This window comes from Acipenser ruthenus, chromosome 27, assembly GCF_902713425.1.
Source record: "Acipenser ruthenus chromosome 27, fAciRut3.2 maternal haplotype, whole genome shotgun sequence".
Taxonomy (NCBI): Eukaryota; Metazoa; Chordata; class Actinopteri; order Acipenseriformes; family Acipenseridae; genus Acipenser; species Acipenser ruthenus.
The window spans coordinates 21,513,217-21,526,673 of record NC_081215.1 but is presented as its reverse complement, the minus strand read 5'-3'; the positions used below and the strand labels follow the sequence as shown (position 1 = coordinate 21,526,673).

The window sequence follows — 13,457 nt, the reverse complement described above, 5'->3', positions numbered from 1 at the left end:
ATCAGTCTTCAACTGCTGTAGGCCCATTCCGCGTTACGTGTGTTGCAGCAACATTTAGAAATCTGTAAATGTAGAAATCACTCCTTTTATAGGTTTAAAAAATATTTATGTATGTATTTCCTTTAGGAAGCTTTTAGCAATATAACTTTAAAAAATGTGTTTCACCAAGTTTTCAGTCTACATTACAATGCAGGCAGGTGTGTTTCAAACTTTGACACACTTAATGTGGAATGGACCTGTTACAAAATGTACACTTACTGTTTCTCTTGATTTCATATCACACTCTCTATGGTGCACTGCATTGCATACAAGTGTTATTTTCTCAACAGTGGGATGATAGAGTTCAGAGCTTCCTGCCTATCTGGTTTCCAGTATGTCACAGATTCCAGTACAGTGGTAGTTTTGTGGACTGGTTACACATCCAACACACTAATGTAGCTTCTTGCTTTCTGGGCCCACAGTGTAGACCGCTGTCTTCAGGTCCATTTGGAGTTACTTCACAGCATGGCAGTGATCTCACAAAGGGAAGATGTTTTGGTAACACTGGCGTTTGGCTTTAAGGCCTGACTGCTAATACCACACTATTACACCTTAACTATACCACTGCACACAAGGTCAAGGAAGCCTGGTAAATCAGTACATATTGAACATGTCCTAATCTTCCAAAAAAACAAAGCAGCAGTCCCTGTTTAATTTCCTTCATCCGTGCTTGCTTGTGGGTATTGCTTGAGGCTTATAGATTTAGCTCTCTGCTTCTTAGTTGCTCTTGAACAACCTGTTCTTTCCTATGATATTAAGACTTTGTGTTACTGATGTTCAAGGATCAAACCGTGAAGGACAAAGCACTACAAAGCATGGCAGCAATGTCATCCGCACAGATCGTGTCAGCCACTGCCATCCACAATAAACTAGGCTTGCCTGGCATTCCTCGCCCGGCTTTTCCAGGAACACCTGGGGTAAGTGAGGACAGCAAAGCCAACAGTACTTCACACACATCTCCCATGTATTTAATGATTGCTATAAGGATCTGTAATAAATGCCATAGCAAAGCAGTAGTTTGTCTAAGTACTTAACATTGGATACATTTTGCATGCCAAAAAGACTCATAGCTGTAATTGCTGCCAAAGGTGCTTCTACCAAGTATTGACTCAGGGGGGTGAATACTTGTGCAACCAACAAATGTTTTTTTTTTTTTTTTGTTTAATTAACTTTTGTGTCACAATAAAAAATATTTTGCACCTTCAAAGTGATAAGTATGTTGTGTAAATCAAATGGTAAAAATCCCAATTTAAATCCATTTTAATTCCAGGTTGTAACACTACAAAATGTGGAAAAGTCCAAGGGGGGTGAATACATGGGAAATGTAATCAGTGGAAGGGAAAAGGTGTAAAGTTTAAATGGGTTTATTGTTCAGAAAGTATATATAGAAAAAAAGGAAAATAATGGAAAACTTGGTTGTATTTCTGGAAGGAGAATCCACCCACTGTCTCAGCTGCTTACTTTTCGTTCGTCCTTTTCCTATTTTTGGTGGGTAGGTGGCATTGCACCACTGCAGTTGTTGCATTAACCAGTCATCATCTTCATTTTATCCAGTCATGGTTTGGCAGCTTTGTCTTTTTTGGGGGGAGGTGGCCCTACGAGCCACTTCCTATCCGCGGCACTAGACTACATGATGTCATCGTGTATTTGCTAGTCGGCCAACATTGCGGATAGCTGTCAGCACCCACGGACAAGGTCACCGCCAAATTCATCATCATCATCATTAATTCATCTGTTCAATTGCAATTTAAATCATCCACATTGCGGATTCTCCATCCTGAAAAAAGTTATAATTGAACTATAATGCAGATAATAAGTTAGGACATGTTAACTATTTTTATTAAACAGTATTGTATTGAGAGAAAAAAAGAAATTAAAAGACTGGTGAAGACCTAGTATGTGTTCTGCATAAGTGACACTTTTTTTTTTATTTTATTTTGTTCTAGTTTTGGCCGGGAATGATATCTACAGGTCAACCAGGATCCTCGCATGAGTAAGTAAACAAATTGTTCTCTCCGAATGATAAAAAATAAACATGCAGTTTGGCTGCGGCTCTAAAGAAACACATGGATTACTACATAGAATTTACACCTAAATCTGGATTAAATCCAAATTATGGCAGCATCATAGCCATTATAAAGTATAGTTATGGCGGCACCATACATTTTGTGTTGATTTAAGCCCTACGTTGTTTTGAACTTGTGTACTTTATTTAAATACACTGTATATCTGTTTTGCATCTATCTGATTATCCTTCAATTAAAAAAAATATATATTTGTATTGTTTTGTTTAGTATAAAGCCATTTGTTCAGCAAGCATATCCAATCCAACCAGCAGGAACAACACCTGTTCCAGGTAAGGATTATAATGATATTGTATGATACTTAATCCCTCCTGAGCCAAACTGGCAACGATTACAGCTTTAAAATCCTTAGTATCTTATTAGTAACATAATCACTTGTTCCCTTATAAACCATCCTTAATTTTATTTAATTTTATTTAGAAATAGTTGAATATTTAGAAAATAGCACTTAATATCAAGGTGCCTCTTGGTACGCTTGTCACAAAATGTTCTTCCTGTGCTTCCTTACTCCCATAAGTGCATGTTATTAACGCCAAGAAATATAAATATGAGTATAGCTGTGCACAGTTGCACAGCTCCTTCAAAGAATTTGAATGTCATCAGAGGTCTTGGGGATATTATGGAATGGTTGTTCTTGTGAAATGGTATTGATGGTGTTGTTTGATATGCAGGGTGTGATTCTGCAGTAACAGCGGCCCCCTCAGTACCTGCCTGGCAAGGCCGGTCCATTGGAACAACCAAACTGAGACAGGTGGAGTTCTCGGCATTCCTCGAGCAGCAGAGAGACCCCGATTCGGTAGGCATTCTGGTGTCTTTGACAGCTGTGCATCAAATATAATGGTCTTAAATTAACATCCACGATTTAAATCATACATTGCTATTGAATAGCAATGGCCTTGGCTCCTAAAAACCTAAACCTAGACAAGGTTAAAAAATTTAAAGCATTTTTAGTACCATGTATTTACACTTGCATACCTAAACTTAAGTCCACACCTAACTCTTAAAAACAAGATCAAAGGAAATGGCAAATGGTATCTTCACATCTTTACTCTTTATGCATTAATTTATATTTTACTGAAATGCTTTTTGCCAGTTAAAGCTTAATTAGAATTGCACCCAAAAACTAGGCATCCTGGTGCACCATATGGCTGTTGTATTGCCGGAAAGTTTACTGTAAGCCACTCAATATCTTTACTTAAATATGTAACTAAAGAAATACAAATCCTAGGTATTTTATGTTCTAGTCTTCCTGGAAAATAAATCAAGACAGTTTTCTATTCCTTCTGTTAGAAACAAATATCTTCGTTTTTGTATTTGAGGCAGGTGATTTGTCTTGGTTAGTCTGCATTCCTTAGTGGATTATATATATATATATATATATATATATATATATATATATATTCTATTTATGTTATTTGACAGCAGCAATTTATCTTGCATTTACCCTGAATCCTCCAGCTGTTTAAATCTTCCAAAGCCTGTGTTTCGGTTTTGTAGAAACAGATATTGAACTGAAGGCTGGGATGACTTTGAAATAGCCCTCATAAAAATCCATTATTTTAAGTACTTCTGTCAAGTGGCACATTCCAAAAACTCTTGCAATATTTTATAAATTCTAAAAAATAGCTATAATAATAATAAAAATAATAATAATAGGTATAATAAGGCCTGCAGTTGTTGCATTGAGTTGTTTCTTGGTGTGCTTCCTGAATGAGATGCTTACCCTAACAGGCCTTTAAAACTGAGGGGAAATGACAGAGCCTTTAGGTTCGCCTTGCCCTACAGTGACATTTCTCATGTCCTTTTCTCTTCCAGTATAACAAGCACCTCTTTGTACACATCGGGCAAACCAACCATTCCTACAACGATGCCCTACTTGAATCAGTAGACATTCGTCAGATTTATGATAAATTCCCAGAAAAGAAAGGAGGCCTGAAGGAGCTGTTTGGCAAGGGACCGCATAATGCCTTCTTCCTTGTAAAATTCTGGGTGAGTTTTTTCTACTCCACAAGCCTGGCTTCAGTATTGACAACTTCCTTGCAGGCCTTAATAATAATTAAAACAAGATTTATAGCTAACATTTTCCTGAAGAGACTCGATTTGTTTTTGTTCTTTTTATCTAGTAGTAGTAGTAGTTAGTAGTAGTTGTAGTAGTAGTTAGTAGTAGAAATTGATTTACATGCTATTGTTTCAAAGGTTTGCAGGTATTTCACAATCTTGGTGTGTTATTTGAAAAACAAAAATTGTATCCACGTTTTTAAATCGATGAGCAACACAAAACGTCTGTGTCCGTTAAGAATGCATTATTATTTCTTTGTTTGAACACCTGCCTGCAGTGTGACAGGTGGTGAGATCCCAGTGTTCCACTTCTGCCACCTGCTGGTGGGTATGTTTCTATACACAAAGCGAGGCTGATGCAAATCACAGGGGTGAAATATACATGTGGTTGTCTGGCTATATACAATTATTGGAAATAACCAGGGTAAAAAAAAAAAAAAAGAAAGATTTGCTCAGCCTTCACCATAATTAATTATCACATGTTAACACCTAGGTTTCATTTAAATATGTTTTCAATCAGGAGTAATAGCAGGTCAATTAGTGGCCAAAATTTTAAATAAAAATCTTTTAAAATAAAAAAGGATCTGTCATAACTCCTTGATAAAACCATTAGCACAGTGGAATGTAATGCCTTAACCCACTCAATAATGTAACCAGTATTATGCAATGCATAGCAGAAAACGCTCATCTTTATTACAAGTAGGTCAGTGACACTTAAATAATGCATTCATCCATTTAATTACTTTGGTTTTATATGCTTTTAAAATATACACCACACAAGACGTAAATGGTAGACCCTGATATGTTACACTGTTAATGCTACTTATTACAGACTGTTGTCAAAGGCAGTAGCATCTCCATGCTAATTGTTTTATAGAGAGATACATCAAATGTAAATCCAAGAATGTGCTGTGCAATTTAAGAGCTCTGTATTTGATTAAATGACACTATAGATGGATCAAAGCATGCAGCAATTCTGCATAGTATTTTTAAAACAATAGTGACATACTGTTCTCTTAATAGCTGTTTAAACATCGCCTACATTTGCTGGAATATAAAATGCAAACTAGCAGCTTTGTACAAAGTATGCATATCATAATCTGAACAAGCCTTTTTTAAAGATTCTTTTGAAGTACTGGCTGAATGTAAATTTCAAATAAAGGGAAGAATCTGCACAATAATGCCTGCCTTAATGTGGTCTTTAAATAAAACCACTTCTGTTAATGAGTTGGAAAAATGGTTCCAAAGAATATTTGTTCTTTTTTAGCTTGTGTGAATATATTAGTGGATCACTTCATCTCAAGTGAGACCATGAGCTATACAACATGTCTCCATATTTTCATAGAAAAATTATACTCAATGGGGTCCATGAGGGATGGGGGGTGGGGGAATGCATGATTTTTCTATGAAAAGTAGATCATACTTGTTGCAGAGCTACCCCATTATAAGAGTGCTGTATCAAGCTTTCTTATCGGGTAAGGCCTGTTACCAATGTTCAGGTTCGAATGGGTACGTGACACTTGTAGTATTTATTTTAAACTCCAGTGATTTAGTATGTAAAGTTTCACGGGGCATAAGAATAGGCGTAGGGCTTCAGAACTTGTCTGTGTGAAAGCGAAACTTAAACACAGTCTCTTATACGTTACAGGCTGACTTGAACTGCAATATCCAAGATGATGCAGGAGCATTCTATGGTGTCACAAGCCAGTACGAGAGCTCTGAAAACATGACAATTACCTGCTCCACTAAGGTGTGCTCGTTCGGAAAACAAGTTGTGGAAAAAGTAGAGGTATGCTCTCAACTGATTTTAATATACAGCAATGAGATTTTAATATACAGAAATTACTTCTTTTTACAAATATTAAAATACTACTGTCAGATCAACATCATTTCAGTTTGTAGATGTATCAAATAGCCTGTGATCTGCTGTTATGTCTTACTGAGAGACATACACACAATAAGTAGGCCGTCTCTAGTTCTAGGAGCCAGCTGTAGTATAATCATATCATGGCTGGACTTGCAGTGTAATTTGGTGTTTATCACAGAGCACAAAGCAAGGCAAATAGCAGAATACAAACAGTGTGCGGCACTCACACTTGTGGTAACAGGCAGCAATGTGGAGTAGTGGTTAGGGCTCTGGACTCCTTGACTGGAGGGTCGTGGGTTCAATCCCAGGTGGGGGACACTGCTGCTGTACCCTTGAGCCAAGGTACTTTACCTAGATTGCTCCAGTAAAAACCCAATTGTATAAATGGGTAATTGTATGTAAAAATAATGTGATGTCTTGTAACAATTGTAAGTTGGTAAGAAATAAATAATAACAAATTACCCAGCCCAGCAATAAATGCTTTTGATACCACAGTTTTAAGAACTGACCTACCCTGCTTGTAATAACCCTGTATATACAGGACTATTTTATTTTATTTAGTGAACAGAAGCAGGATACTCGGATAACTGCAAAGCACAAAACATAATTTCTCTTTTAAATACCCCCGAGGTAATGGACTGTGTTATGTTTGTTTTTCAGACTGAATATGCAAGGTTTGAGAATGGACGCTTTGTATATAGGATAAGTCGCTCGCCCATGTGTGAATATATGATCAATTTTATTCACAAGCTTAAACACTTGCCAGAAAAATACATGATGAACAGTGTATTGGAGAATTTCACCATTTTACTGGTAAGATATGTTCATTATTTTAAGATCCTTTAGCAGACATTTACTACATACTATTTTTTTTAATGTTTAAATTGAAATTCTTGTCGTTACTTTACAAACAACAAGCTTGAACATTCAGTGCTGTTGTGAAAGTCAAAGGGTTAAATAATCCTGTATGATTTTATGCTGCTTTTTTTTTTTTTTTTTTTACATAATACGTTGAAATTGAAAAAAAAGAAACTTTAAAAGGAGTGTATGTATGCTTGTGAAAGCCTCCCCAAATAGAAGCAGTGGAGTATTATTATTACTCTGCAAGTCTGAGTGCATTCCTGAAAGACAAAGCCTGCATTTTTAACATTCCTTTTGCCAACTGTGTATCAAGACTGGTGCAGGAAGGAGGAACAGCAGCAGCAGCAGCAGCAGCAGCAGTTCTCAAAGACTGTAGGCAGGGGGGAAATTAGGACAGAGCGGATTTGTAGTAGGGGGCAGGAGGTAGGAGGAGCAAGAAGAAACAGAGTTCGCTGGGAGGGATCTGTCGTTTTTCAGGGCCTTTCTCCAGCCAGTTTAAGAGCAGAAGCAGCCATCCACATATGAACAGTGTACGAGGTGCTGTCTTTTTCGTGCTACATAATAGAGAAGCTTAAAGGTTTTTACATACAGTGCAAAATACCAGGCTATTTGGATTTCTGCTTGCTTAGTCTCCAAGTCGCCTTGAAATAAAGGCGTCTGCTAAATAAACAAATAATTTCCCTATAGGTAAGAAAAACAACAATAACAACATGCGGCCACTGGGTGGCATGTGTTCCATTCTCTCATTCATTCAATAAAACAATAGCAATATTTTCAAAGAGATTTGAAGCCATTCTGTATGTCGTCGTTGTGTTTTTTTTTTTTTTTTTTTCACCCCCAAATCTGTTTTGAAATCTAATCTAACTAACTAATCCCATGCTTTTTTGGAATGTATTTTGTTAATTCATTTTTGATCACATTGTTTTAGGTGGTAACAAACAGGGATACACAGGAGACTCTTCTTTGTCTGGCATGCGTGTTTGAAGTGTCGAACAGTGAGCATGGAGCCCAGCATCACATCTATAGGCTTGTGAAGGAATGAGAGAGGAACATTTTACTGAAAACCTTAAACAGAGACTAAACCTCAATACAAGTGGCAGTGCCTCGAATCAGAATCACACCCACGTTTTTGTTTGTCGGATTTGGGTGAAGTCATTTTTATGATGTATATGTGTACGACTACAGCTGTGAATTGCGGTACAGTTGTAAAAACTTTTGATACTGAATTAGTTATTCATTTTAACAGATGACTAATCAATGCCTGTTCTTAGGAAGATGTGTGTGTGTGTGTGTGTATGCGTGTATGTGTGTCAGTTCTAATGTATTATAGTAGTATCTGTTGGTGGGGTTGTATCAGATTGCTAGACCTTTTATTTTAATTTTTTTTGTGTGGTATCAATTGAGAAAAAAAAAAGTAATTATCAAAGACACTAGCCATTATAACATGGGACATCTAAGCTCTGTATAATATATTGAACTATTGTGATTGTGTTTTTTTTTCCAAAGAAAGTATTTCATCAAAAGACATAATTTTGGATAAATGAATATTAAAAAATGCTAGTTTTAAGATAAAGATAATAGCCAGCCTATTTAGAAATACACTACAAAGTTAAAACATTTGCAGCTTGGAGGAGATCAACAGGAATTATGGTCTCTGATATTCTCTTAAACAGGGTTCATTTGTCTGAATCTCTTAATACAAAGCCACACTACTCTTTCACTGTTTGAAAACGAAAGGTGAAGACTGAATGCACTGTGATATATAAACCTAGTCTTTTAGGTTTACCTCGGCCGTACCAATAATCACTTTGCAATAAGAATGTTGCATATTACATTTGCAAATTCAAAGAATTCTATGAAATCCCATCCCTTAAGCTGCAGAAGGTTTTCACAATAAAGTATTAGTACTGCTAATAAAACGGAACAGCAGTACATTCTCACAAATCGTTTGTTGCCTTGTCCTAAGCACTTGGGTTTTCAGGTAGGACACGCCTTATTGAGGTATCTTGTTTTGTTAGCCTTTCTTGATCAATAACAGGCATTCTGTGTAAATATAATTGTATGTGAGGATCACATGTTAAAGAAAATTGACAACAAGAAGAAACAGTAAAGTTTAAAAACAGTTTCCACTGCATTAATCTGCTGTGGTGCATCATTCCCGAACAGGTTCTATATTTAGTTTTTGTTTGCCAATATCAGTTGGTTGCTGCCTTTACATACACATCAAGTCCTATGAAATCTGTGGTGTACACCATTCATTTTATATAAATTCAAGCCTTAAATGTGGTGGTGTGATATCCAAAAGATGCCACTAAAACTGTGAGCTCTTTCCTAAGCTGGAAGACTTTCTTGTTATTGTCAGTCTGTGTAGGAGTATATCATTCAAAACTGCCAAAGTATATCAGTATACAGTGCCTTAGTGTATGTTGTAATACTGACCTCTGTTGTCTGCCTGTAACAAATGTAACGTCAATCTTGGTCTGACATTTTATTTCAAGGTAAACCTGAAATAACCAACTTTACACATTGGAATGAATTACTGCGAGTTACACAATATGCACACAATTGGAACTAGCCTACAGTTACAAAAAAAAAGCTACAGAAAGTACTTCTTTTACAGGGTAGAACTTAAAACACTAAATAAATGTTGCCTTTTCTCTAAATGACCAAAAGCTATGACCTGATCCTTCGCGATTTCCTGCACCTGTAGCATGAAAGTGCCTTTGGTTTGGAACTTCCAGCTTAGAAAAGACTGAATCAATTGTAAGTATTATCTGTAGCAAGACCAAAAAAATAAAAAAAAAAGAGAATAAGAGATCACCACAATGCCTTTTTATGTTTTCTAAAAAAAAAAAAAAAAAGTTTAAGGAGAAAAGGAAAGTGGGATTCATTTATGTGAATGTAACAATGTCATATTCTGTATTGAGAGAGGTTGCAGAAACACAAAAACAGCACCTGCGTGTTCATAGCTTCATGTATTGTTAACACCAATAATTGGGCTATTAGCTAATTGTAATAAGGAAAGCAGGTCTTCCAGAGTGATTTTTTTATTAGTTTTACTTTGATTCAAGCTGATATGGAAACAGCCATTGCACTGAGAATGAGACCCTTTCATTATCATTTGTACAGTGATTTATTATTAGTGAATACTACAACTGCTGCAAGTGTTCTTTCTTGCATTGGCAGCACCGGTTTCTATGTACCTCAGTATCTAAAAGATTTTGAAAAGGAAACAACTGGATTGGTTTCTAGTATTTTGCAGAATAAGTCCCCTTCTACTGGACATATTTATATTAGGTTTCTGACAAGATTCAAGACCAAGTATGAGAGAACTTTATCTAATGTGTTAGTTTTTCTGGAATATGACTAAAGTGCAGTAGATGCATTCAATTTGGGCCTGCATTGTGGGCTCCTGAGTGGTGCATCCGGTGAAGGCACTCCACGTGGAGTGCAGGATGCGCTCTATAGCCTGGAAGTCGCCGGTTTGAGTCCAGGCTATTCCACAGCCGACCGTGGACGGGAGCTCCCAGGGGGCGGCACACAATTGGCCGAGCGTCGCCTGCGGGGGGTAGGGTTTAGGTCGGCCAGGGTGTCCTCGGTTCACCGTGCACCAGCGACCCCTGTAGTCTGACTGGGCACCTACGGTCTTGCCTGTAGCTCTTGGGTGGCTGCATGGTGAGTCCGCAGTGTGAAAAAAAGCGGTTGGCCGACGGCACACGCTTCGGAGGACAGCGTGTGTTCGTCTTCGCCCTCCCGAGTCAGCGCAGGGGTGGTAGCGGTGAGCTGAGCCTAAAAATAATTGGCCATCCCAAATTGGGAGAAAATAATAAAAATTGGCAACGACTAAATTTAAAAAAAAGTTAAAAAAAACGGATTCTCATGAATAATTGCCTTATTGTTAGGAATGGTAGAAAACACCCTTTGACTTTTAGGATTCAAGCAAGTCCCAAGAAACAAAACAGTTGAATATATATATATATATATATATATATATATATATATATATATATATATATATATATAATGTATGTATGTGTTACCATAGTTTACTATTGTAGCTTCAGTGACCTGACAAAAAAGGAAGGAATTCAGCTGATGCAATTGCTGTTAGATAAATCACTAAATCACTTTGGAGGACCTGTGTCCTCTCAGTGCCAGAATGTCACCTGTTTAGATTCCAGTTTATGGAGTTTCAAAAAGTTTTAATCTAATCAAAATACACCAGTCCCAGAATTTTTTTAAATATTTCTATTAAATTATCAAAATCAGAAAGTTTCTATATTAAAGCGTCTCTAGTATCCCTGTACAGGTTATGGGATTTTAGGTAACTTTTTTTTTTTTTAAATAATCACTCGCTAGAACGCTACGTGCCTGAAGTAGACTATGGAGTTTTATATTGTTTCAAATCAAATAGTTTTTATTGTTGTATCTCCAGGTTTTGTTTTGTGTTAACAGCTGTTTTGCCCTGTGTATTTGTTCACATTTATAAATAACTTAAGAAAATTAACTCAGTTCATGTTTTTATTGTGTTATGTGTATAAAATTGGTTTTGTGATGACAGCATATTCAAATAAGGTCATTGGTGAACTTGTTACTGCACTGCTGCTGGTAACTTTGATATGTAAATTCCATTTTGAAGCATGTTATAATACTGCTTGTTTAAATTTGGATAATAGGGTTGTTTCTTAGCTTTTACATTTCGTGATTGTTAAAAAAAGATTTTAATATTATGGTTACACAGAAATCAAAAGGAATTTCAATACAAACCTATCAGCAGTACAGGTTTTTTTAAATATATTTGTTATTATCTTTGTAGGTACTGGTACCTTTTGTTTATAATCATTTTAAATGTTGCCTTTTAAAGTGAGTGAACTTATCTTTAGTTCAGATAGTATCATGAGAATTATAGGGTTTGTGTGCAGAGAATTTTTTTTTTTTAAAGGTGCTTTGTATAAAAACCATGTGACCTGTCTTTCTTGGTACAATTGTGTGATATCTTTAATATCCATGACAGTAAAGTGCAATTATTTCATCACTTCAAAAGAAAAAAAACCTGCTTCACGTGTGTGTGTTCTTTTATTGCAGATGTTCTTGTCTTTGCTAAGTAACACATTTTGATGCCTCCTTGATAACGTGGTAGACATTTTCTAGCTTTCTAGGAACTTTGTATGCATACAATATCAACTGACAATAAATAAAATTTGAAACCCTGTATTTTGCCCTCTTGTGCTTAATGTGGGACTGTGCAGTATGGGTATAAGTACTGATTTCGAAGCACATATTTTCATACACAGTACAAAAATATATAAGCCAATACATTTAGCCAAACAAGACATCACCAAGGGCAGCTGGTAAAAAAAAATGTAATGATACTTTCATCCTGTCTTTGTAAATAAATAAATAAACAAACATTTTTGTGTAACCCTCCCTCAATAAAAAAAATAGCAATGACAACAAAATTGTACACTGTGTGGCACGTGTTCCAGCATCGTCAAGCGATCTAAACAGCGGTGAAACTAAATACCACATCCTTTAAATCAGTCCCTCTTTTTTGTTTGTTTGTTTTTCAGACAGAAATGCACTAAGGAGACACAAGCACAGTTGGATGTTTAATTTTCATATACTTGTACACACATTTTAAATGATCTCAGTGGCACCATTTTGTGGTGAAACTCTTAATCAGCTAACAGAAATGGCTAACTTGTGTGTGCCTTGGCAGTAAGTTGCTTGTCAACACATCTGAATTACTCCTGTTTCATTAACAAACAAATAATTCAAAAGAAAAAGATTTTATATGAAAGTCTATATCAAAATGGTCAAAACCAAGACATGCGATAAATTCAGTGGTGTGTTGTTGTTTTTTTTTTTTTTTTGCATGATCATCTCCAGCTATCTTAGTACCAATTGAAAGTAACACATACTGGGAACAAAGTTTAGGATCAGCTGACCTCAGGGCTAAACTGATCATTTTGTCTGTGTCGGAAAATGTCAGCGAGTAGGGGAGGGGAGAGAAGAATTATAGGAGCACTGTGCTGCATTCTTATATTGCAGACTTCAAATAAAGTTTGAAGCCATTTCTTCATTTTTCTTCATTCTCTAAAACCCCAAATCATACTTGTGTATGATTACATTTAAATGAAATATATTTTATAAGAGTGTTGCGTTCCCTTTTAGCATTGAAGAGAGCGAGATGTACAGCAAGGTGGCAAATGAAATGTGCCTGTAGTCAAAAAGAATCGTTTATTTCTACCACACCTATTTTCCAGACATTCATCTAATTTTATAGCTGTTTCTTTTTTGTACTAGTCAATGAAATCCATTTCAATTAGGTGTAACCTTGAATCGTGTAATGTTTTCCTTTTTTTTTATTTCATATTCAAGCATTGGGAGTTACCCTAGATGGAACTTGAATTGATCTCAATGTACTTTTTTGACTTGCAGTCAGAATTCTTTTTAACTCAATGCTTTTATTAAATAAAAAAAATACTGTAACCGCTTTGATTAAAAAAAAAAAAAAAAAAAAAAAAAAGCTGGAAAATTTTAAAATC

The 13,457-nt window shown here is 36.0% G+C and overlaps 1 protein-coding gene across 4 annotated transcripts in view; it reads left to right on the top strand.

Annotated features, from left to right (window-relative positions):
* The window catches only part of LOC117431930 (transcriptional enhancer factor TEF-1-like), a 57,976-nt gene extending 45,855 nt beyond the window's left edge, over nt 1-12,121 (top strand). For all 4 annotated transcript variants that reach the window (XM_034905131.2, XM_034905130.2, XM_034905127.2 and 1 more), the window contains 8 exons: nt 822-956; nt 1,986-2,032; nt 2,334-2,395; nt 2,795-2,919; nt 3,939-4,112; nt 5,830-5,970; nt 6,709-6,861; nt 7,838-12,121. In XM_034905131.2, the coding sequence (XP_034761022.1) occupies nt 822-956; nt 1,986-2,032; nt 2,334-2,395; nt 2,795-2,919; nt 3,939-4,112; nt 5,830-5,970; nt 6,709-6,861; nt 7,838-7,951 (951 nt within the window). In that variant the 3' untranslated portion in view covers nt 7,952-12,121. The remainder of the gene's footprint in view (nt 1-821; nt 957-1,985; nt 2,033-2,333; nt 2,396-2,794; nt 2,920-3,938; nt 4,113-5,829; nt 5,971-6,708; nt 6,862-7,837) is intronic.
* Nucleotides 12,122-13,457: the final 1,336 nt, after the last annotated feature.